We start from the raw sequence: 26,711 nt of genomic DNA, 5'->3' as shown, positions 1-26,711 counted from the left end.
ATATATATATATATATATATATATATACATATGACAATATGCTGTTTCTCAATGGCAATTGAATAAAATACAGGGAATATATTTGTGTTTCAATTGACAATATGAACAGCTGTTCACTTTGGCTTTAGCCTATATAGGTTCTGTTTAGGACATGATGTTATCTGTTCTGACATACTGTGTGAAAGCATTGGTAAATTGGACTGTGAAATTACATTGTTTTGGTCTTGGTTGAGTTTGTGTGTAAAAGAAGTTCAAGCATTTTAAATTTGTGTTAACTGGATGCATTTTGTGTCAAAGCAACAAGAAATGTGTTAATTGTATAGCCCACGAAGACAAATGTTGTGCTAACCGTGTTAAGAGTTTAGGAAACTTAAATGTATTGAAAAAAGTGTCATAGCAATTGTAAAAAACTGTAAACACAGTTAAAGTCAGAATTATTACCCCCCTTTAATTTTTTTCTTAAACATTTCCCAGATTATGTTTAACAGAGCAAGGAAATTTTCACAGTATGTTAAAAGTCTCATATTTGAATTTGGCTAACTAAACTAAATAAATTCAAGTAATCTTGACTTAAGATAATATTGTCACAGTAACACAAGGAAAACAAAGATGGATAAATCTTTAAGGATATTTATTTGTGCAACGCAACAAATGCAAAGAGACGAAGCAGGTAAGTGGTGTAGCAGAGGGAAAGCATTCTCACTCACAGTTCAAATGGTAACTTTCAGACCTTCAGTGTAACACCAACAAAGCTTTAGTCACTTCTATTAAGCAGGTGTGTTTGCATCTACAGAAGCGTACAAGAGGGAGAGGTAGAGCAGATGAAGAGAACCAACTGATTTCGATTCCAGCCAGTAAATGAATGAATAAGGTAAGTCTTTATAATGCATGGGTGACTGCAGGTGCAGGTGATCAGTAATCAGGTGATTGTCCACGGATGTGGTGAGTGGTGGATGGTGAGGGAGAAACGAGCTGAGGGTGTGACAAATATGAATTTACAACTTTTGAATTGTGATGTGTCAAAAGCATGTTCATGTTAGAGAATGCGGATGAGGGAACTGGGGAAACAGCAGTGGGTAGCCTCAGAAAGTTCACTGGTTTGAGCCCCGGCTGGGTCAGTTTTCTGTGCATTTCTGTGTGGAGTTATAAGTCAATTTGGTAAGCTAAATTGTCCAAATGTGTGTATGTCCTGGTCCTCGAGGTTGGAGGTTGAGCATTGGGCTGACAACTTACCTTGTAAAATTAGATGTTATGAAACACAACATGGTGTAGCTAAATGAACTTCGTTATAAATGGCCCTGGGTGATTGCAAGCAAGTTATTGTTTTTTGTCTTTACTCAAATTTTTTTAGTTCAGCTTACTTGATCATTTTAATGCAATCAGTTTCCTTATATTTTTCTAGTAATGTGAACACTAATTATTTTGAGTCAATGGTACTGAAGTTTACTTCATTAAAAAGGTTGTAAATGCACACTGTTTTACGTTATGCTCACTTAAAATTAATAATTACTTTACTATATTTGAACACACTGTTAAAAAATCAGTAATTTTATGGCCCTTAAATTACAGAAATTACTGTAAAATAACAGATATTAAATAACAGACATTTATCAGAAATTAAAATTTAAGGAAACTGCTGTAATTTAATATCCGTTATTTTACAGTAAATTTCTGTAATTTAACGGCTGTTATTTTATGTTTTTTTTTCTGGCACATCAGCTGCTAAAAACAAAACGTAAAATTACAGATTTGTTTTTTTACAGTGCAAATAATTTACCTTTTGTGAGCCGAATAGGTTTGTTTTAAAAACAAAAAAATTGATTCTAAACTTTTGAACAGTAGTTTATGTATTTTATTTCTAAATGGGTTCATCTGCACTATACAATGTGTGTGTGTGTGTGTGTGTGTGTGTGTGTGTGTGTGTGTTTTGTTTACAAAATGTTTGAAATACTTTACATATTTACTACTGTTTTATTTTTCATTTTATATTTTGCTTCTTTGATGGTGCCGCCACACAAGAACAGGAGCTGCGGGAATGGAGGACTGTACTGCTGGTGATCGGTATGATGGAAATACAGCAGGATACCGGGCGATGTGGGAGCTGTATGGATGTTCCCGTGGGATATCAACTTTAATCATCTTTGTACTGTAAGAACACACACAGATACAGATTATAAATCTCTTGAGCTTTCACTCTGTCCTTGACCCGTCCCTGCCTGACTGCACAGTCAGTTACTCAACAATATGAAAACACCGAAAAGGAGGTGGAAAAAAGCAGACTGAAAAAAAAGGACAGAAATAAGAAATATGTTTTAATATTTTACCTCATATCGATGTCTGTTGGCTTGGGAATCCTTGATAAAAAACATAAAAGTAGCAAATAAATAAATAATGCAAATTTTATTGACAATGTTTCATTATGAGCTTCTAAAAAAAAATACAGCTTACAGCTGGTCATTCAGTCGGACATTGCTCTTCTTAGTTAGTGTAAGGTCGTAATATTGCTCAATGATGACAGACCTGAAAGGAAGCATATTGAATGATAGTTTTTCAATCCCTCATTATATATATATATATAAATATATATATATATATATATATATATATATATATATATATATATATATATATATAATACATAAAAGCTTTTTTTATACTGAGTTTTTACTAAAACAAGTAAAACAGTGTTAAAAATGGAATGAAATTTAATAATAAAACATATTTATGAAATAGTGTAAACAAAATATTAACTAATATAATATTTCATTTCGGTTATTTAATTTAATTTAATAGTCAAATAAACTTTTTAAAACAATAAATGAATGACATGTATGCATAACTTTTGTGTGAAAAAAAATCAACTTATCAATATTCGGTGTATCAGATATATTTCACACGCATACAGTTGAAGTCAGAATTATTAGAACCCCTGATTTATTAGCCACCCAAGTACCCCCCCCCCATTTTCTGTTTAACAGATAGAAGATTTTTTAAACACATTTCTAAACATAATAGTTTTAATAACTCGTTTCTAATAACTGATTCATTTTATTTTTGCCATGATGACAGTAAATAATATTTGACTAGATTTATTTCAAGACCCTTCAATACAGCTTAAAGTGACATTTAAAGGCTTAACTAGGTTAATTAGGTTAACTAGGGTTAGAGTAATTAGGCAAGTTATTGTATATAAATGGTTTGTTCTTTAGACTATCGAAAAAATAGAGCTTCAAGGGGCTTATAATTTTGACCTTAAAATGTTTTTTTAAAAATTAAAAACTGCTTTTATTCTAGCCAAAATAAAACAAATAAGACTTTTTCCAGAATAAAAAAAATTATCAGACATACTGTAAAAATGTCCTTGCTCTGTTAAACATCATTTGGGAAATATTTAAGAAAGAAAAGAAAATCAAAGGGGGGCTAATAATTCTTACTTTAACTGTGTATGCATAAATGTGAAAATAAAACAACATTCTTATTACACATTCAAATCCATAAATTGTGTCAAAGATATTAAAAACACAAAGGGTTGCTTTCAATAACAAATGGGTAAAATGAATTAAATGAAATTGGTAAATTATAAATATCTAAAAACAGAAATAAAAATTTGGATCTCCACTGTGATCCTTAAATATTTAAAAATTTCCTTTGATAATTTTAGTAGAAATTACAAGGTTTTAACACAGTGTGTAAATTGTGTTTACAACCAATTAAAATGTATTTATTTATTTATTTATTTTAATGTATTTATTTATACAGGGACAATGTACAACACGAGATGTTGTTCCAGAGTTAGCTATAAAGCTAATTTACATCTGCTAATTTACCCTGGGCAGGAAGTAACAAATTTAAAAGTAAAAAAAACAATTCATTATACACTTACAAAACAAGACATGCATCACATCATTATCAGTAAAATGAACCCAAATCAGTGGCTACATATTTGATTTTGTTTAAGCCAAATTTTAAGAACAGTTTTAAAATTAGTCAAAGTGCTACTCTCTCTTATATCCACTGGTAATTTATTCCATCTTTCTGCTGCTCTGACTGAAAAAAAACTTAATTGTCCAAAAGCAGTTCTCCTAAGTTTAACTGAACAATCACCTCTAACTGATAACCTAGTCTGTTATATTGTCCTTACAGACAATCAAACATTGTTGTGCAAGATCATGAAATATTTATACATTAAACTCACATCAGCATAAAATAAGAAACTGTCAAATGCTAGTAATTTATGTTGTGCAATACAGTTACAATGATGATAGCTCCTAGGCTTTTTAGCTAAAACTGTTACAGTTTGTTTATAGATAATATACAATGGTTTAAAATTGTAATTTGTGGGACCAGCTTGTAGCTCAATAAAATAAGAGGAAAATCATGTATTCATAAAAAGTTTAGCAGCAGCTATAGTGCTGCTAAACATTTTAGTGTGTCTTCTGTAAATGATGCTCAAAATGTATGAAAAAAAAATTTTTGGACAGAAAAAAGTAATAAATTATCAAGTTCTACATCACAGAAAAAAAAATCTGTATAGCACTTATTCCTTTAAATTAAAATATTTTATAATATAATATAATATATTATAATATAATATAATATAATATAATATAATATAATATAATATAATATAATATAATATATCAAATTAAAACAGTGTAATAGGTTTCATTTGTCTGATTTAACAATAATGCAAATTATATTTATGTTTTTGACAAAATTGTGATTAGTATCAAAAATGTCTTTAAAAAAATCGCAGAGCTCACTCAGGTAACACAGATCCTCCGAAACTGAAGTGTCGATGTCCCTTAATGACAGCAGGAATGTGTTCCTTCTGAGAACTGGAAGTCATCTTTCTGCAAGCCAGTTGGTTTAGTCCTTTATTCTGGTGCTTGTGGTAGACCCTGTTGTCTCTTTTGTAAAATTCAAAAGCAAAGTCTATAGTTTAAATCACTTTTTTCATGCTTCATGCACTTACAATGTACATTCCACAGTCCATCACATAAAGTCGTTTTTATGACAACTTTGCAAGTTTATTGAAAAGGAAAGACTGAAATAATTCCACTGCATAGGTATGTCATGACTGTCAGTGACCACCTGAGGACGCTGTAGTTCAATGGACACTGAGTGGAACTACAGCATCCACAAAGACTACATTTCCATACATTCTTTCACGCACACACCCGGTCTGTCATCTACACGGATTTACAACCACAGCTGTCTCCAATCCCTGTTGATTACCTGGAGTATATATTCAACCATTCCACCTCTGTTTGTTAGTTGGTTGTTGTCGTTCCTGTTGGTATGCTTCCTGATTCCGGTTTATATCCTGTTCTTGTGCTAAAGTCTAGTTCTAGTTTCGTCTGTTTGAGTTCCTAGTTTGTTTGTTTGTTTGTTTGTTTATTTTGTTACTTTGATTTTTGGATTTTGTCACTGTTGCTGCACTCTCACATTAAGAGATCTGCACTTGGATTCTTCACCCGTTTTTGTTCCTGTTTTGATCACCCTAACATGACAAGGTATTTACACAATTTTACCTCAGGTCACTTTTGTTAAACATTACACCTCGTCGGCTTAAAGTAATTCTGCTGTTTGAAGGTGGATTTTTTTTTTTTTTTTTAGTGTGGTCCTGAGTCCTTTGGTCAAAAGACATCTTTTATATTTGCTGCACTGAGCTTTTCATCCACCCTGATGAATCCCTCATTTACTTAAAAAAAACCCCAATGACTGCACTGTTTAATGTGGCCATAACCATACTTAATCTTTGGGATGGTTTCATCCAGGTACCAGGATGGTTCTCAAAATCATGTAGTTACTGAAAAAACTGAAGATTTTTCTGAAGAACAGCAGACAGTTTAACTATTCAGCACAAATAAGTGACTAGCATCACAATGCAAAACTTTCCCAAACATTTTACATAACACTACACTCTTCATTACATGGTACTTCATCTAAACTGGAGTCAACTCAATCTCACCTTGGAATGTAAAGTCCAGTGATACTCAATGGATGCCTCAAGATCGGAGGGAGTCTGAATGGAGAAGGGTCGTTTTCTTCTTCCATGCTTTCTTGACCAATGCTCTCTCATAAAAGTTGAAGCACTTTCCACCAAAGCTTTTTCTTTCTTCTGTTGTCAAATCACTTTTCAATAAAGGGGTTGTATTTGCTTCGGTAATAGATTGCCAAAAACTGGTTAGAAGGACACTACTTCCAAAGGCTGGGACCTTTACACCGCTCACAAGCATTGAATCAGCAAACAGCCACATGAAACCCCAGAGTGACACATTATCCAAGTCTGAACACTATCACTATAGAAGCTCAGCTGCGGTCTTTGTTGTGTTTAAGAGATTTGGTGATACGAGATGCTCATTAGATTTGCCTCACTAACACATCACACTTAATCTTACTGCTAAGCCATTAAACTCCCTTATAAATTCCAAATATAATGCAAAAGTTGTCTTTGAACAAATTAGGCTGATGTCAGTTCCCGTTGGCTGGATTTAAAGGCCTTTACGGCTTTACGGGTCCATCCCAAAGGACCCGTAAAGCCCTCTGCATAACAGCAGATGCCACCCACCCAATGCACAGCTTCTTCAGTCTGCTGCCATCAAGGAGGAGACTGCGCAGTCTCCAGGCCAGGACCAACAGACTGAAAGACAGCTTCATCCATCAGGCTGTCAGGAAGCTGAACTCTCTCCCAGCTCTGCTCCCCGCTCCCTTCCCACGCACCTCCTCCCCTCGCACCTCTGGACTCTGACACACACACACACACACACACACACACACACACACTCATCTGCACTGGTCACTTTATGCAGACACATATACTACCTCCCAATATGTCACTGTCACTTTATCACAATTATCATGTTTACAAGTTCTTTTTGCACTATACTGTTTTTTATCTGCACAACTCTGGTTTACTTTGCACTCATTGCTATATGCCCTTAATGTCACTGTATTGTTTACAATTTTTTTTTTTATTACATATGTATATTTCTTAGACCACATTTATGTGCAATGTATATACTGTAAATTTTCTAAATTTTCTTTTTTTCTTAAACCCTACTATTTTTTATATATATATATTTTATATTAATGTTAAGCACCTTGGGTCTGAGAGTAACGCAATTTCGATTCTCTGTATGTCTTGTACATGTGGCTGAATTGACAATAAAGCTGACTTTGACTTTGACTTAACTGTTACACTCAAAGCTAATTATGTAAATTCAAAAGTAAATGTATTCCTTATGAATTATGCAAGAAATCAATAGCCCCAAGAGAGCAATCACAGCTTTGAACGTAAAATCTTCTTTGGAAAGGCTGCTGAGTGAGGAAAGTTTGGTGCTTGAATTCAACAGGCTGAAACCAGAGTAGGTTATCTGAGAAACAGAGATCTAGGCTACTGCACTGTTCAAGAAACCAGCTCTGGTTTCAGAAGCTAAATGTGAATTTTTAACAAACACATCCTAGAGAAAAATACAGTATATGGCACCTTTAATGCAACAGCTGACCAAAATTTAAATTATCTCTCTATTTTTTTTCTTCCTACAACCAATAAGCCTTGTCTTTGGAACATAAATATCCATCCATGCAATCAGATATTTTAATGTTCAAAATACACTGTAAAAAATGTTACAAACTTAAGTGGATTTAACATAAAACAATTAAGTTGTCCCCCCAAAAATGAAAAATTGTGTTGTTTCAACTTAAATAAGTAGTTTAAACAAAAAGTTAAAAGTCATTTTTTGAGTGAATATAATAAATGAAGGCTGTATGAGTTGCTGCCTGTCTTGAACACTGTTAATTTACCCGTCCACAATTTAGTCCTGTAAAACAAATTCTTATTTGCGGAAAGTTTAAAATATATAAATACATGATATTAAACAATCCATGAACCACAAAAATGAAGGTCTTATGCATATTTGCACACTAATAAAACTATATACACTCACTGGCCACTTTATTAGGTACACCTTCTAGTACCGGGTTGGACCCTATTTTGCCTTTAGAACTGCCTTAATTCTTCAGGGCAAAGATTCAACAAGGTACTGGAGTTTTTGATCCATATTGATATGATAGCATCATGCAGTTTCTGCGGATTTGTTTGCTGCACATCCATAAAGTGAATCTCCTCTTTTATCACATCCAAAAGGTGCTCTATTGGATTGAGCCCTGGTGACTGTGGAGGCCATTTGACAAGTGAACTCATTGTCATGATCAAGAAACCAGTCTGATGATTCACACTTTATGACATGGTGCGTTATCCTGCTGGCAGTCGCATCAGAAGATGGGTACACTGTGGACATAAAGGCATAGACTTGGTCAGCAACAATACTCAGGTAAGCTGTAGGGTTGACACAATGCTCAATTGGTACTAATAGACCCAAAGTGTGCCAAGAAAATATCTCCCACACCATTACACCACCAACACCAGCCTGAACCATAGATACAAGGCAGGATGGATCCATGCTTTCATGTTGCTGACGGCAAATTTTGACCCTACCATCTGAATGTCACAGCAGAATTCAAGGTTTATCAGACCGGGCAACGTTTTTCCAATCTTCTATTGTCCAATTTTGGTGAGTCTGATGTGTGAATTGTAGCCTCAGTTTCCTGTTCTGACAGGAGTGACACCCGGTATGGTCTCCTGTGCTGTAGCCCATCCATCTAACTCAGAGTTCGACGTGTTGTGTGTTCAGTTGTGAGCTCCTCCGCATACCTCGGTTTTAACAAGTAATTATTTGAGTTACTGTTATCAGCTGAAACCAGTCAGGCCACTCTCTGACCTCCTGGCATCAACAAGGCATTTGCGCCCACAGAACAGAGCACTGCATATTTTCTCTTTTTCAGACTAATCTCGGTAAACCCTAGAGATGATTGTACGTGAACATCCCAGTAGATCAGCAGCTTCTGAAATACCAGCCCATCTGGCACCAACAACCATGCCACGTGCAGTCACATAAATTACCTTTTTTCTCCATTCTGATGTTTGGTTTGAACTGCAGCAGATCGTCTTGATCAGGGGTGCTCAATCCTGTTCCTGGAGATCTACCTTCCTGCAGTTTTCTGTTGCTACCCATATTAAACACACCTGCCTGTAATTATCAAGTGGTGTTCAGGTCCTAATTAATTGGTTCAGGTGTGTTTGATATGGGTAGCAACTGAAATCTGCAGGGCTGCGTCCAAAACCGCATACTTCCATACTATATAGTACGCCAAAATCAGTATGCAAGCCAAGTAGTATGCCCGAATTCATAGAATTCGAAAATCAGTATGCGAAAAGTACCCGGATGACTTACTACATCCGGCGAGATTCCGGAGTGCGCATCCCATGCATGCTGCGCTATCCCATGATGCCCCGCGAGCGAATTCATGAATGGAAGTAAAGCGACGCAACTGACGCACGTAGGTCACGTGACCATGACAAAATGGCGGATGTAGTATGTCCGAATTCCATTCATACTTTTCACATTCATACTGTATAGAACATACTTTTCTAACGGCCGAGTAGTACGCTTAAATTTAAATGCAGTACCTACTCAGTAGTAGGCGGTTTCGGACGCAGGCCAGGATGGTAGATCTCCAGGAACAGGATTGAGCAACCCTGGTCTTGATCATGTCTACATGCCAAAATGCATTGAGTTGCTGCCATGTGATTGGCTGATTAGACATTTGTGTTAATGGGCAGTTGGACAGGTGTACCTAATAAAGTGTTTAAGTAGTAAGTGTAAAGCCGGTAAATGTACATTTTTTTTTTTCCATTAATATGCATCATTATTGAAATGCAAAATTACGTAATTAAGCCTTGTTTTCTGAGAAACTGAGCAAAATTAATTAAGGTTATACTTCAAACCAGATTAAACATCTAGCATCAGGCTACAAAAGTTCCAATCTCATATGAATTAAGTAGGATTTGTTCTTAATCCTACAGTAAACTTGTTTAAATTTGATTAATTTTACAGAAAACAAGAATCTTGTTTTTGAGATGATGAGAATTTCTTAACAGTGGATATAAATGAAGATATTTTAAAGAATGCTGGTAACCAAAGAGTTGACTATTTATTGACTGCTTTAGTATAGAAGTCATTTTGGTCCTGTCAATTTGGCTACCAGCATTTTTAAGTATATCTTTTTCTTGGTTCACCAGAGGAAAGAAACTCATAAATAAGGTTAGATATGACACTGATGGAACCCTAAAACCATTAGTAGCCCAATATCTCTAGTGTCAATGTCAGATTGTCCTTCCATATTGAAAAATAACATGTAAAGCATAAAACAACACCAGTTATGATAAAAATAGTAGATTCCTCGTAAATGATAAATTTTCCAACTAAAGCAGTAAGAGCCATTTACACACAATACATCTTTGAGTCTAAGAAATGTAAGACGCAGTGCTCAGGAATGTTTTTGTTTTAAAAAGTGCAGCTTAGAGCACAAGAGTATCCTGGGTACACATAATTTATGTCCATGCTAATTTTACACCTTGTTATTTTTGATTACACATTTTTAATTATCTAAACCAGGGGTCAACAACTCTGATCCTGGAGAGCTACCTTCCTGCAGATTTCACTTGCAACCCTGACCTGACACACCTGTCTGTAATTATCAAGTGCTGCTTTAGCTCGTAATTAACTGGTTCAGGTGTGTTTGATCAGGTCAGTGGTAAGCAAATAGGTCTACAATTTTTTTTAATAGATACTTAATAAGCTGCTGGGTGTCACGAATATTAGCTTAAGGGCCTACCAGACTCATTAGAGGGCACTCCAGCTATCTCTACACTACTTCTGCTATTCACCCGGACTACAAAACCCATAATGTTTTTACCAGTCCAGACAATAGCTGCGTCTCAAATGGCACACTATACAGTATATACACTCATTCACTATGTACTTTAAACTTACACAATCGACAGCATACTGTTTCTCAATAAGCATTTTTCAATCTTGCATCCTCGTGGTCTCGTGTATCATGTCATCTTTAACCAAAGTTCGGCTCCAAAAGGGTCAAGGATGTGTTCTTGAAATCAAGAATGTGTCGATGCAGGCTTGAGTGCAAATCTTGTTTGAGAAGTCCCAAAAGTCAATGTGTGGCTAAATAAAGGAGGTGGCATCATTTTTATTGTTATAGTTCAGAGATATTATTTATCTTAAGAGTTTCCCTAAATGAAACAATGAAAGTAATATTGAAAATCTTTATAAAGGCATAAACATATTAAGGGTGTTTATTTGCTGAAATTTGTATTAAAATTAGCTTAATTTGTATTGTTCAAAGTATATTAGTAAGGTCTTTATGGATAGTATATATTGTGAAAAGGAGAAAAACAATAAAACAATGTATGAATGCAGTAATGTTTAAATAATTTTACATTAAAAATGTGTAAAGGTCATATGACCACTGAGAAGAACGCAGCATCTCATTTCTCACAGGACGTGTTCTCTGTTCTTGCGGTCTCCCGAGGTTGTATTTCCAGGGTAACTTGTCAAGAATATCTCCACAAAAACACAAGTTCATTCTCAGTGTTCCTGGGATTGAGAAACAGCCATCGATTACCATCTGTTTTGTTCCAGTTTTGACCCCAGCCTGTTAACCATTCTCTAAAGCTGCATTTGAAACTCCACCTCCGTTGCCATGCCTATATGATTGCAGAAGGAATAGATGCAGGTTCACTGTAAAAAATGCTGGGTTCCACTCAATGGGCTCTTTCATACCTGGTTCAACAAGCGCAAGACGTGTTTAGCGCGATTTGTTGCTATTTTCAGAGCAGCGCAAGCCTAATTTTCCCGTTTTGCACCACATTGTTTAAATAGCAAATTCATTTGCGCCTCTTTGTGGACTGTCTGGAAAGTATTCTAGTCTAGAAAGAAGATGTGTTTAGGCGCATTGTTGGTGCATTGCTATTTTGAGGAACTAAAATAGACTGCACAATTGACCAAATAAAACCTGGGGTCTGTTCTTCTTACGTGTATTACTCAATTAGCTGGATTATTATATTGATGATTTGAAACGATCTGAGACTTGTTGTCATAGCAATGGTTCCGGTAGCTCAAACCTGTTTAGGAGCAGGTTCATTTCATATAAACAGGATTAGATTGGGTCAGTTCAAGCAAAGATAATACTAAGAAAATGTAAAAATGTGTGTGTATATATATATATATATATATATATATATATATATATATATATATATATATATATATATATACACGTGTGTGTATATATATATATATATGTGTGTGTAATATATATATATATATATATATATTTTTTTATATATATATTTATTTATTTATATATATTTATATATATATATATATATATATTTATATATTTATATATATATATATATATATATATATATATATATATATATATATATATATATATATTTAACAAACTTAAGCTCACCTCCTACTACACGTCTAGCAGTTCGCACAATCCTATCTAGGCCTTTGCGATTGCTGCTGGTGCTATTTCCATACCAGGTGGTGATACAGCCAGTCAGGATGCTCTCCACAGTGCAGGTTTAGAAGGCGCGGAGGATGTGGGGGCTCATTCCAAACCTCCTGAGATGCCTGAGGAAGAAGAGACGTTTTTGTGCCTTCCTCAGCACTGCGTCTGTGTGAGCCGTCCATGTCAAATCCTCAGCGATGTGTACTCCAAGAAACTTGAAAGTGCTGACTCTCTCCACTGGTGTCACGTTGATGGTGATGGGGGTGTGCTCTTCTCTCTCCTGAAATCCACCACCAGCTCCTTGGTTTTGCTGATTGAGTGAGAGGTGGTTTTCCTTACACCACTGCGTCAGAGTGTACAACTCCTCTCTGTAGGCCGTTTCATCATTATCTGTGATTAGGCCCACCACCGTTGTGTCATCAGCAAATTTAACGATGACGTTGGAGCTGTGTTTGGCTGTACAGTCATGTGTGTACAGAGAGTACAGGAGTGGGCTAAGAACACAGCCCTGTGGAGCACCAGTGTTGAGGATCAGTGTCGATGATGTAATGTTGTTCATTCATCATGGGATCCAGGGAGGAATTTTAAGAGAAATTCTGTTATTTTCAGCTCTTCCTAAGGACGCAGCGTTTTTCCTTAAATCAAGCAAAATAATCTGCCAATGGGGTAAGCAAAACCCTATAAATTATCTTGTTTTTCGATTTGTGATAAGATTATTTTGCTTACCCCATTGGCAGATTATTTTGCTTGATTTATGGAAAATCTCACTTTATTTTGGCATATTATTTCCTAAAACAAGACAATATGTTTTGCTTGTCTAGAAAATGCTTCTTGATTTAAGAACCTTTACATATTTGGACTAGAAACAAGACAGAAATCTAAGTAAGAAAAGCATTTTTTGCAGTGTAGGGGACGTTGGAAGGTTGTGCTCTTTGTGATGTCAGTGTGCTCAGGCCTTGTTTTGGCAAACTACACATCAGGAGTGTGACAGGCTTGGCTGCTGTGGCGTTTTCCATACTGTCTCCCAAAGTCTGTTTATTACAGACATATGGAGAAGTTCCCTTATGAAGGGGATCGTCCTGGTTACGTATGTAACCCATGTTCCCCAAATAGGGTACATGGGTTAGGGAGTCTCCGGCTGGGAGTTGAGCGATCGGCTCTTCAGCAGGCAAATTCTGAGGACTGACTGATATAGCGCTAATTGGCTCATCAGTTTCAGCTGTGGAGCTAATCTCCGCCAAGTCAATTGCCATTTCCTTGGCCCGTTTTCATATCTTCAGAAAGTGATTGGTCGCCTGAAGCACTCCCAAAGTCTGTTTATTTCAGACACATGTCTCCGCTCCCTATTCGGAGAACGTGGGTTACGTACATAACCAGGACGTTCCCCATCCACGAAGGTAAAGGAGTATTGTAAAGAGTAAAAGTAAAGTAAAGAGAAAGTAAAGAGGCCGAATGGAGGAGGTTTGTTCTTTATTCTAATGCAGATGGTTTGTTTAACTGTTTTCTTGCAAGTAAAGTGTTTAGTTTTTCCACTTACAAAGTCCACCATATTAATAACAAATGCTCTATGGTGTTAAGCAACTAACTCTTAAAGGTAATGCAAGATAAGACTCTGATTAGTTTAATGCATGTGATGCTCAAAAAACACCAATTAACTCTTTAAGAGAACAAGCACAACCCTGCTAGACCATGTGCCGGAAAGCAAACCGTATTTTTCCGTCCCTAAAATAGCAAAAGTGGATTAGGACAATGCTTTGGCCCATGAGCTTTAGACTTAGCAATAGTTAAATAGAGCCCAATGCCTTCATGGTATCCCAACACAAATCAATTAAGTTCATTTGAATATCTATACAAATTTAAGTGAACTTAACATGAATCAGTTAGGTTGTTTTAAAAAAAAAAACTTTAAGAATCGAATCGATTCAGCTCATTTTAATAGTTTAAACAAGCAGCAAAATTATTTCTGCCTTACCCTATTTAACTTTAAATTTAAACTTATCCTTGCTCTTAAAAAAACAAACAGCCTAATTAATTTTGCGTTTCAGGTTATTAAAAAAGGATGCAGACCTATACAGAACAGTCACTGTGAAATTATAATGGAAATACTTTAGAAGATCAATTGTTCATTCAGCTAACTTTAATGTTGGACATGTTTAAAGGCTTGCGTGTCAAATTAATAAATTTTTAATTTAAAGCTTCTAAAATCAAGTCCCTAACTTATCCTTTATGTTCTACAATTGAAACGGCATATGATCTGCCGTGTTCCTGAAAATGCCGCTTCTTGGTTTATTAACAAAAAAAGCAAATGAAATAGGGAAAAAGTATTGAATACAAGAAATTGAACAGATTGAAGAAAGTAGGGTTTAAAAAGGTATGTAAATCCCAAAGCTGAAATCTCTACTTGGTTACCAAGCAGCTCTTCCCTTTGTCAGTGTAAATTAAAACTAGCTGTCCTACATTACCAAAAGATGAAGATGAAACACAAAAGATGAAGATGGACATTTCAGTGATCCCAAACACCCTCTACTCTTTTTACTCTAACCATCCCATAAAAAAGTTAACAAAACTCTCAATTGGTTTAAGAAGAAAGTAATTTAACTAGACAAAATATTAGAGTTGATAGTGTAGGAATATAAATTAATATAATCTATAAATAACTGAAAAGTATATTTACTGAAAAGTTATTTCTCAGGCACGTGCACACATAGGACTCAACCTGTGCAGAGCACATGCCCTTTTTAGTCTTCCATAGAAAGTGCCCTTCCAAAATGATCAAAAGTGCCCCCGCGACGCGACACACCCTCGGTCCTGCCCTTCAGTAGGCGCGCAATAACACCGCTCTTGAGTACGCGCGCGACAACACAGCTGATCAGAACGCACGCGACAACACGCATTGAGTGACAAGCGTGCTGTGTACGGATAGAATCAGCGGAGCGGGGAGCGCTCTCTCTCCCCGCTCCACTGATTCTGTCAGTGTACAGCGGTCGGCGCGAGCCACAAAATATTGCACTGAGGGCCGCAAATGGCCTGCGAGCCGCGAGTTTGAGACCCCTGATTTACAGAAACAACAGAATGTATTAAATGTTTAATGTAATGTATGATGTGAGAGATGATAAAATCATTATGTAACTACCACTAAACACTTTTTAAGGTTTATAATGCAAGTTAATAGAAATTAAGATCAGAAATTAAGATCATTAAAGTTTCTATAATTTTTTTTTCACCATGAAAGTGCATTGCTGGTTCTATCTAGAAATTGCTGTCCATTACCAGCAACAAACTGCATAATAAAAATTGTTGCTAGTATTTCAATCTATATTGCACATTTTCTGTAAAAAGTACATTTTGATTACTCCTAGTTTACATTTGACCTAACTTGTTTATCATATCAATTTTATTATTTTGCTCCATACTATTCTAAATTATAACCAGAAAGTTATTAATTGTTATTCAAAACATGGTGTATTACAACTGGGGTTTTGTAAGAGAAGAGCTGCAGAGGATTTGTGAATTTAAAATGTTTTGTCATAAAACATTTATTCATTCATTTTCTTTTCGGCTTAGTCCCTTTATTATTCTGGGGTCGCCACAGCGGAATCCACCACCAACTTATCCAGCACGTTTTACGCAGCGAATGCCCTTCCAGCTACAACCCCTCTCTGGGAAACATCCATACACACTGATTCACACTCATACACTATGGACAATTTAGTCTACCCAATTCACCTGTACCGCATGAAACAAAAACACAATAAAAAGAAAATTTAAAAATTTGTAACAACGCAGTAGCGCAGTAGGTAGTGCTGTCACCTCACAGCAAGAAGGTCACAGGTTAGAGCTCTGGTTTCCCTCACAGGTCCAAAGACATGCGGTACAGGTGAATTGGTTAGGCTAAATTGTTCGGAGTGTATGAGTGTGAATGAGAAAACGTGCTGGATATGTTGGTGATTCAATAAAGAGACAATGCTGAAAAAAATGAATGAATGAATAAAAAAAATGTGAAATGAAAAAAAACAATGAAATAACAAAGAGAAGGAACTAAATTCCTGAAATGTGTACTCAAATGTATACTTTTTGATACAATGTCACGATTGTCACGATCACCAGTAAACTAGTCTGTGCAGATCTGGTGCAGATTGCCACATTATGAACTACAACTCCCATCATGCACATCAGACACACCAGTTCCTGATTTCCTCAGATGGACTGATTAAATCGACCATAAAAACAGCACACACACACTCAAACTTTGCTGAGTCTTGCTTCTGTTTAAAGCATCATGTAAGTGTTATTCTTGACGTGTCTTACTGTGTTTTTGACCTTTGTTTTGTTTATTCTTCCTGTTGTTTTGTTGCCATTTGCCTGCTTTTCACTACACTATAGGTATTCTGTATGCTCAAGTTTGCCTCCGTTTTGACCATGAACTGCCTGACTAGCCTATAAATAAACTGCATGTAGATCCTCACCTCTGTTGTCCCAGACCCTTATGTGACAACTTACGTTACTTAAGTTAAAATACTTTGTAATACAATTAATACTTGTTTTTTAAGCATTGTACAGGTGTGTTTCGTTCACCCATACTTTAAAACAGTTTAAAAATCTTGATGGTTGTGTTGGTCTTATCTATTGTTGTAAAAAATAAATGATGAAAGAAGAGAGATCCCTGTCCAGGAGACTCGAAACAAGCAGAATTCCTTTATTGAGACGTGTTGACTAATCTGCAGTCATACAGCGTCTTTGAGAAGTCCATGTGTCTGCAAAAGCCTACTGGAGGTCTGCAATCTGCAAGTTTTATGACAAGTCTGAATTAAGACAAAGCTGTTCTGTCTATAATGTGTTTACTGAGGGTCTCAACTGCTTCCGCTCTAAAGCCAAATGTGGTTCAGATTTGTGAGAAGAAGCGCTGTCAAGTCTCTGGCAGCAAGAAGTAGGCAAAAGATGCCATGTTCAGAAGAACTGTTCATAATCTTCACTCAATGTTCTATTAATGTTCAGGACACTTCATGTTCATAAGAAATAATTAAAACTGTTAATAATGACATTTGAGGACTTTTTTTTTTGTGAAATCCCTTATGCAGCCCAGCCTCACCCAGACTTTGCCTCCTGCGGCCCCCAGGTAAATTGAGTTTGAGACCCCTGCTGTAAATGAACACTCCTAAGAAAAACTCCCACTCGCTATTTTATGAAACTGCCCCATGGTGTTATCAAAAAGTGAACACACAGATCGATATTATTCCGTGGCACAGCCAACTGCTTGCCAAGCATTTCCTCAGGCCAAGCCTTATTTATAAGGCTGCTTTGAACAATATATTCAGTATTACACCTTTAATTGGGATCCTCTGAGGGCCTTGTCAAAGATTTCGACGAAAGCTGGGATTTAGCACACATGCCAAACTTAAGTTCAGTGACCAATTACCATCCTCCTCTTCAGAGAGGTTGCTGTACTACATCTCCTCCTGTTGTATTATGAATGTAACGCAGTGATGCTTCTCCCTGGGTTGCTTGTTAATACTCAGCTATGGAGAACAGGTTTCATTAGCCTGTGTCAGAACATTCTGCTGTGGGCCATTAGAGGCAGTTTTAACCGTCAAGTCTGCAGCAGTGCCTCATCTTATTAATGAGCATCAACAGGTATAGGCTACACACACCAGCAACCATTTAAATGTGCTAATGTGATTAACCTATCAAGCTCAGAGGATCACCATGGAAGTTTTTCTTTGAAACACAGTATTCACAGTAGTAAGTTTTAAATATAGTTTATTGAAGATCTGTCTGCATATTACACATCAGTGGATGAAAGTTTGATGTTACTTAATGTAAATGCATTGCGTGGTAAGGTTCATTCCAGTATGGTACAGTACGGTTCGGTATGGGTCAGCTTTATCATGGTTGTATCTTCACTGTCAAATAGTACTCTTTTGACATTACATGTATGTACAACAGTAAGTTTCAATCTCATTCTCACTCAAAGAAAAGCCATATGGGTCGTTCATATATCACATGAGAAACAAATCAGATGTAACCTATCAGTCTAAAGCCTGGTTTATACTTTTGCATCAAGTGATCGGCGTGACCCACGGGTCATGCAGTGCATGTACATATACTTCTGCATGCTGTTTATGTTGCTTTGCAGTAAAACTTCAGAAATGTAGGTGTTTATGTTCCTCTGTGTTGAGTCTCTTTACTGGTGTTTTGTTTTTTCTGAACGCTACCTTAATGTACAAGTGGCTCAAACTTGTTTATTTTGAAGCAGGAATCGGCGGATGTGCAACAACTTTAATCAAAATGGAAACACAAAATAAAAGATTTCATCTGGAGCTGCTTCAAGGGACTCTACACTTATAAACATTCGCTCCATGTGGCCCTCATGGCTCTCACCTCCTCCCACACTCTTTAGCATTGCAAAGCTGACCAATCATAGAGCTTGGGCCACGCTTCATTGCGACGTGTAGTTACATTTTTTGAGAGGTGCACATCAGCGTCAGCGTCGCCGATGGCCATGGCGAGGGCTATGCGATACCACCTGGTCTGAGCTAGGATCAAACCAGCAGTTCTTTGCATGGGAGACAATTGCTCTAACAAAGATGCTAAAGACCATGGCCTCTAGCTTCTGTGGCTAGAGCACCTTTTGAGGTCAGAGGAGTGAGGCTTACCAGCCTAGCACTTCGCTGTCTGGCCTCTGTTACACAAATGCTTTATATACATAAGTAATAAACTGCAATGGAATGTCTTTTAAACATTTTGTGGCACTGTACTGTACTTCCATTAAAGAGATCTGAATCCGTGGTAAAAAGAAGTATGTGAATTGAATTATGCTAATCTCACGTCTCTGCTACTAATTTGAAAACATTACTTTAGAAGTAATAACAAAGGAATGAAAAATAATCAACTGAGGTTTAAGGCTTAATGTATAATATAGAGTATTATGATAAAGCTTCTTGTCCAGGAACACAAAGATGAGAATGACAGCATACAAAGTCTTCAATAACACACTTGATCTGAAATGAAAGGCAGGAAAAAACATGTACATGAAACAATATCAGACAACTAACTGAGGAAACGGAGGGACTAAATAAACAATACAATATATTGCTTAACTGGGACTGCTTCAGAACGAAATAATGGGCAGAAACGAAGCAGAAAAGTAAAATTTTGCCCCACTCCTGGTTTAGGCACAATGTTGCCTGTACAGTGCTCCAAATGTGTTGGAGGAAGAGAAAGTTATTTGGAGGAGGATGTGAAAAACGGAGATAAAGAGATGACAGGAGGAACCAGTGTGCTCATGATGGTGCAAAGAGCCAGAGATGATCCAGGATCAGGAGGAGCAGACAGGGCCCAAAAGATCAACTATGATAATGGCCAACTGTGGGAGTCAAAGGTGGAAAGACTCATTTGGAGATGTGGTAGACTCCACCAGGGAATCAATTGACAGAGACAAAGATGATCATGTTTGAACCCAAGCTGAAGATGAGGGTACTGAAAGCAAGGGTAAAGCACAGACCTGGAGGGCCAAGATGGTGGTGACAGCTCAAGTAACTGAGGCAGGGGGAATGATCTGGTAGACCACAGTGAAGCTTGAGCAACTGAAGAGCAAGTGGAGCTGGAGTGAGGGTAAAGTCCAACTGAGCCAGATGGATGGAAGGTTGAGTTGCTGCTAGAAGTGTAGAGTCCCAATATGGGGGGCAGGATAACAATTCCATTCAATATCTTTATTTCTATAGCATTATTTACAATGTAGATTGTGTCAAAGCAGCTAAACTTAGAAGATTATAATAGATTGAAACTGTGTCAGTCCAGTTGTCAGAGTTGAAGTTCAGTTTAGTTCAGTTCAGTGTGTAGTTTAATTTTCACTGCTGAAGTCCAAACACTGAGGAGCAAATCCATTGATGCCCAGCTCCACAAGTCCCAAACCATACAAGCCAGTGGCGACAGTGGCGAGGAAAAAAACTTTACCAATTGACAAAAGTAAAGGAAAAAACATTGAGAGAATCCAGGCTCAGCTGGGCATGATTATTTCTCCTTTGGCCAAACTTCTTGTGCAGAGCTGCAGTCTAGGCGCTGGAGGCTGGAGATTGCTGGACGTCCATTGTGGTGAAGCTGCAGGTGTGAGAGATCACCGGCTGGTGTACAGGCTGGCCCTTCAGGATCAATGCGAAGACTCGTCTGTCACTTACAGGAATGCTCTTCACTCCTCCATGACCCCCACAGCAGTTGCTCAGGATATGGCCTGCTCTAGGATTATGGAAATCTCGGGAATAATAAAAACATACTAACATAAGCTTAGATGCCATTCAAATTAGATTGTCTTTTGGTAAGTGTTCCAGGCTCCAGTTGCCCAAAATAATGCAGACTAACAATCCTTTAAAGCAGGGGTGTCCAAACTCAGTCCTGGCATGCCGGTGTTTTGCATAGTTTAGCTCCAACTTTCTTCAACATGGCTCCCTGGAAGATTCTAGGATGCCAAGAAAGCGCTTGATTAGCTGGATCAGGTGTTTTTAATTGGGGTTGCAACTAAAATGTGCAGAAGACTGGCCCTCCAGAACGAGTTTGGACACTTGGCTTTTGTGTTTTATGTGTATGCTAAAGCAAAGAGATGTGCCTATAATCTAGTTTTAAACTGACAGAGTGTGTCTGGTACCTGCACTGTGCTAGGAAGGCTGTTCCAGAGTTTAGATGCCAGGTAACGCACCTATGAAGGAAGGAACCTCGACAGAGGTAGTGAGCAGATGGGGCTCTTGGTCTGGCAAACAGTTAATTGAGATTCTGGCTCCAGCAAGGTGGGACACTCAGTTGCTTCTTGCTCTTCATTTGCTGTGAGCTCTGGTAAGCTCTCCATGCAGTGTGGTATTGACTTTCCAGGTTGTGGTTTGGAAATGGGGCTGTAGATGTCATCTGTGGGGCAGAAATATGTTTCTGAAACATACTGTACTCCTTTCTCCCGCTTTCATTTCTGATTTTAACGAAGGGAGTGATTTGTTTGTGAATGAATCACCATTGTGAACGACTCGTTCACTTAGCCAACAATATTACAGTTGCTAGCATTGCAGCATCTTGTTGTCATATTTCATTCACATTGTTTGCTTAGTTTATTCAACAAAACTAGCATGAGCCTAGTATTTATTGCGAGTTGGGGCTACTTTGCCTTATGGTCAGTGCGGTAAGAGACTGTATTATCATCAATATGCCTTCTTGTTTAGCACCAAAGTTCATAACATACAAAATCGTGAAAACGAAATCTTACCTACAGTATATGAAATGTGATGCCTTTACGCTTTGTTTTCTTTGTTTGCTTGTTTCTACACCCGTACACAGCGCTAAAGTCCAACATCTTCAGATTGGCTTTAGTCTTGACTAGTGCGGTTGAATGACGTTTGCCCTGGGAGCACCATATTAGTGTGGCAGCACTATCGACACATGCTCAGGGACCGCATGCAATATCTAGTGTATCTAGTATCTATGCTTCAAGCAGAAGAGCTTGATGGCTGAGATATATGTGTGATTGAAGGGGAAAATAAAAAAAAAAAGACCAAAAAAAAAAAAATCGTATGGAATGAAATTTGCCTTAAAAACATTAAACAAAATTGTGGACAAGGAAAGAAATACATAAAATGAGACTATACTTAGTGGTATGACTGAGGATCTGAAGACACAATATAATTACATAAACTGGCACATGGTAAATGATGACAGGAAACCGACTGAAAAAGTCAGACTGATGACAAATAGAAATATATAAACTGTTTAAACAGCAATACTGATTACCTGAATCTGATGTAGCGTTCATTCCACAGGTCAGTCTTATATAATACAAGTTTGTCTGATTGTCTGCTGAGATTCTTATTGAGTTTCTGCTGAGAATGTTGTCTGAATCATTTCAACTATTGGGATCATTTCTTTGTGAAGCTGATCAATGAGTTTGAAAATATGTCTGCATTCAAAAATATAGGCAAAAATACAAGGATGGTGATTGATATATTTTTTAATTATTCATAATAATACACGCTCTTTGTCAGTTGGTTGAGAAGCAATTACTTAATACAAAATAAGTACTTAAGAGAGACTATGTGATTGTTGGAGCCCTTGTCTTTGTTTACAATACTATCTTTTGTTACTTTGCAATAAACTGTAAATGTCTTTGCTACTGAATCACTCAAAGCCAAAAGTCAAGTGTATATAATTCTGTATGCAGTAAAGAGCACTTAACATGTCTTCAGTACCAAAACTATTTTCTCTATTACAAATAATACATTTATATGAGACCAAAAATCTCTATTAGATAAACCCAATACAAGATATTTTATATTCTAGAATAATGCAAAGCAATAATAAAATATTTATAATATAATACAATATATAAATATAATATAATATAAGGCGTCACGGTGGCGCAGTGGGTAGCACGTTCACCTCACAGTAAGAAGGTGGCTGGTTCAAGCCTCTGCTGGGTCAGTTGGCGTTTCTGTTTGGAGTTTGCATGTTTTCCCCATATTTACGTGGGTTTCCTCCGGGTGCTCCGGTTTCCCCCACAAGTCCAAAGACATGTGGTAATCTAAATTGTTCGTAGTGTATGTGTGAATGAGTGTGTGTGGATGTTTCCCAGTGATGGGTTGCGGCTGGAAGGGCATCCACTGCATGAAACATATGCTGGATAAGTTGGCGGTTTGTTCCACTGTGATGACCCCAGATAATAAAGGGACTAAGCCGAAAAGAAAATTAATGAATGAATATAATATAATATAATTAAAACATAATATGTGTTTTCGTATAAGATTATGCATAAGATTAGATGAATTTTCTACAAATAACTTTACATTAAGTAAATTTATTGCCATTTTCCATTCAATATTTACCAACTTCAGAGAAGAAAATTACTCAATGTTGATCCCAGATTAATTTGCTGTAAATCTAATCACAGTTTTTTCAGTTACACTTAGTAATGATCTGTCTCACCTGAAATCCTTGTCCAAGTCAACAAGAGTGTGTTCAAAAGCATGCCATTATCACATAATAATGTATTGACTTGTTTATGTTTTATGATGTTTTAATGACTTTTTAATATTGCTATAGCAAGGACATAAGTGGGATTTCTAGTGTATGATATTAAAAATGTATACCTTCAGTGTCATTTTGGTGTCTGCCAAATGGGCATATTGCTGTACTGTTTTTATTGTCATGCTGATTTGAAGAAGTGTTTGGTTCAGCACCATAGCCCAAGACAAATTTCCCTATAGCAACAATAAAGCAGTACTATTTAAATATTAAATTCATAATGACTGTTCTCTGTGTAAAGAGGAAACAATGGGCTATTCATCCATTTGGAATACACATATTGTGGACAGGCTTAGATTAAAGGGATTCTTTAATGACAAACGAAAGCAGTCATAATTTTCAGACTGGGGCTACTTCAAAAGCCTTTAGCTCATTAGTGCTTAATGAAATAAAAGAATATATTGGAACCCCCCCCCCCCTTCTCTCTCTTTCTCTCTCTCTCTCTCTCTCTCTCTCTCTCTATCAATCACACACATTGGCGCACACACGCACGCATATTTAAGCAGGCGTGATGATGAATACACCACATAAAAAGACTTTGGTAAACTACCAGTAGACACAAAAAGAAACATCCAGTTTCAGTCACAGACACAAACCATTATTTTTTTGATTTCAGGTTTATTTAGGTCCCTCCAAGAGGAGATCTGTTTTACCTGCCGAACATCTAATTGCTTTTATTTCACTGCGCATCAACTGTAGGCTATTGAATCATTTATTTTTAGCGTTCAACTCCTGAAGCTTCATAAAGCTTCATAAAAATTCTCCGTGTGAGGAGGAAGGTAGGAGAGCAGTGATATGTCAAATGGATGTGTAAAGTGTGTGCAGCATCACAGCGAGCTGCGTGTTACTGTACAAGACTCCACAACACTTCTTCTGTGGAGGCTTTTCGGCAATCGACATGACAACTTTTGATTTTTCCGAGGTGGAGGCATTTTTGGATTGCCATCCGGAGCTTTTTGAGGAATATCTCGTCAGAAAGGGAAAATGTGACAGCCTGAGCAGGTGGCTGAAAGAGCATCAGCCGTCCAAAACCTCTCCGGCGGAGGAGAAACGCGGGGTCGCGAGGGATCCATTCTGGCCCACGAACCCTGATGGATTAAAGCGCAGATCGTCCCACATGGAGCTTCGAAAGAACTTCGCCCGGTCCAAAGCGATGACGGCGCACCGGACCTACGACGAGCACGTCAGTCTCACGGCTCACGAGTCCCAGTCGAGCATGCGGCGGCGCGCGCTCCTGCGGAAAGCCAGTTCGTTACCGCCGACCACCGCGCACATCTTGAGCGCGCTGCTCGAGTCCCGAGTGAACGTGCCTCAATATGCCTCCAGCGCCATTGACTACAAATACCGACTTAAAGAGTCCAACGAAAGGGAGTTCTTCCTTGAGTTGGTTAAGGACATTTCGAACGAACTTGACATGACGAATTTAAGTTACAAGATACTTATCAATGTTTGCATTATGGTGAACGCAGACAGGTGTTCGCTTTTCCTGGTGGAGGGACCTTCTCATAAGAGGACACTCGTGTCCAAGTTTTTTGATGTGCACTCGGGTACTACAGTGCGACCCTCTTCCAGCACTCTTGACTCGAATGAGGTGCAGGTTCCGTGGGGAAAAGGCATCATAGGTTATGTAGCAGAACACGGAGAAACCGTCAACACACCGAACGCATACGAGGTAGAACTACGACAAATAATACACAGCTGCGTATTCTGGGGAGCTTGAGGGGGTTTATCCAAAGGGATAAAAAGGGTATGGTCAATTTAAGAACGTAGCTTTCAAAGGGTCTTTAAGCACTAGTAAATAATAAAAGTTAGTTTACAGTTAGACACTGCGTATTTAACATGTCACCAAATAGGTTTATGAATAGGCTAAATGAACGTCATACTACACTGTAAAAAATGCAGGCTTTCACACAATTCATTCATGTCGTCTAAACACAAAAAAATGATTAAGTTAACACTTTTTAACAAATTTATGTGGATTGAACATAAGTTTTCCCTATGAAATCTCAAGAATTGTGTTGATTCAGCTTATTTTAAATAAGTAATTTGAACGAGCAAATACATATCTCCAGCCAAGGCTTTGAATCGCTGCATGATTATTTTGACTATAGTCAAAAGATACAAACACATCAAATTTCTAGATAACAGCTCCCTCATTTTTAAATACACCTTACCAGTTGTACACACACATCATTATAGCATATCCATGGGCAAGCTGTCCCTATATGTGGTCAGAGAAGATCCATTAACGCAGTGCGAATGTGATAATATACCATATAGCAGTCAGATGAAAGGCCAGTGGCAATGAATACAGTTTGTTCCCAATACTCAGAAATCTGAATAATCCCATAACATGTTACAAGGTAGTAATGATTTATTTCATCTTCCTTAATGATATAAAGTCATATTTAAACTGAAACAAATAATATTTTCCCCATATCGTATTGAATTATATTTGAATTGCTGTAAATGACTTATAGATAAGAACATTTGCAAGAATAGTCTTTAAAAACAACAAAATAAATCACTAATAAATCAAAGCACATCTCAATTACAGTATATATCAGTTATTTCCCAACACATCATTTTCTTTAATAGTACTTTGAAAAAAAATACATATTAACTTTTGCATCCAACTACAATGTTCCTCTATTATCTAGGACCATCGGTTCAGTGATGAAATTGACAAGCTGACAGGCTATAAGACTCAGTCCATTCTGTGTATGGCCATCCGCAACAGTGACGGTGAAGTCATCGGCGTAGTGCAGGCCATCAACAAGAACCCCAGTGGAACACCATTTACAGAGGACGATGAAAAAGTAAGTCCTGTACTTCTTTTCTCTTGGCTACATTCATGCTGGTGTTACATTCAAAAGATCTGCTCCATCTGCTGGATTCACACCTTATTACCTTCTCCAGATGCCTATTACTATTGTGCCCAAACTTTTGCTGGTAATGAAACTCCAGAGTGTGAAGGTATTTGCTGCGCTAAGTCAGTAGAGATCTATAAATTAACACCTTAGCGAATATCCTGCTATTCTGGAGTAGAAACAGACAAGCAGTTATAAGTTCAGAAAATTAGACATTTAGATTGGAAGACTGGCCATGGTCATTTTGCACACGCACTGAACAACTGCATAAATCAAAGCTAGATCTGTTATATTGTTTGCTTGCTACCAATAATTTTGTAAAGCTGTTCGCACTGAGTAATT

The 26,711-nt window shown here is 37.2% G+C and overlaps 2 protein-coding genes across 5 annotated transcripts in view; one reads left to right on the top strand and one right to left on the bottom strand.

The window, feature by feature from the left end:
• The window catches only part of pde11al (phosphodiesterase 11a, like), a 63,911-nt gene that overhangs the window by 3,216 nt on the left and 33,984 nt on the right, over positions 1–26,711 (top strand). The window contains exons 2-4 of one of the 3 annotated variants that reach the window (XM_087286933.1): positions 794–871; positions 2,025–2,148; positions 26,160–26,318. In XM_087286933.1, coding sequence (XP_087143059.1) covers positions 2,110–2,148; positions 26,160–26,318 — 198 coding nt within the window. In that variant the 5' untranslated portion in view covers positions 794–871; positions 2,025–2,109. Of the gene's footprint in view, positions 1–793; positions 872–2,019; positions 2,149–24,024; positions 25,172–26,159; positions 26,319–26,711 lie in introns of those variants that run through there. The other 2 variants (XM_087286932.1, XM_087286931.1) reach the window with 2 other exon arrangements.
• On the bottom strand, positions 425–9,552 carry spmip4 (sperm microtubule inner protein 4). Of its 2 annotated transcripts, XM_087286971.1 has the most exons (6): positions 7,199–9,552; positions 5,975–6,505; positions 4,764–4,910; positions 2,449–2,520; positions 2,325–2,354; positions 425–2,146 (listed from the first exon to the last, which is right to left on the bottom strand). In XM_087286971.1, exons 2-6 carry the CDS (start codon positions 6,058–6,060, stop codon positions 1,984–1,986), a joined length of 498 nt encoding a protein of 165 aa, XP_087143097.1. In that variant the 5' UTR covers positions 6,061–6,505; positions 7,199–9,552; the 3' UTR covers positions 425–1,983. The 2 variants fall into 2 exon arrangements, with proteins under 2 accessions (XP_087143097.1, XP_087143096.1); XM_087286970.1 differs by lacking the exon at positions 7,199–9,552 and having other exon boundaries at positions 5,975–6,713.

Source organism: Danio rerio, chromosome 16 (assembly GCF_052040795.2).
Source record: "Danio rerio strain M-AB ecotype USA chromosome 16, GRCz13ab, whole genome shotgun sequence".
Classification (NCBI taxonomy): Eukaryota; Metazoa; Chordata; class Actinopteri; order Cypriniformes; family Danionidae; genus Danio; species Danio rerio.
Note: the sequence above shows the minus strand (reverse complement) of the source record. Positions and strands in the feature narration are given on the sequence as shown.

Excerpts from the sequence above, each read along its gene's own strand:
- spmip4 (XM_087286971.1), bottom strand. The coding sequence starts at position 6,060 with ATGGAAGAAGAAAACGACCCTTCTCCATTCAGACTCCCTCCGATCTTG. Across the intron at positions 2,521-4,763 it reads GGAGGATCTGTGTTACCTGA|GTCTGTCATCATTGAGCAAT; the intron begins GTGAGCTCTGCG and ends GCTTCCTTTCAG. Across the intron at positions 2,355-2,448 it reads GTCCGACTGAATGACCAGCT|GATTCCCAAGCCAACAGACA; the intron begins GTAAGCTGTATT and ends TTTTTTATCAAG.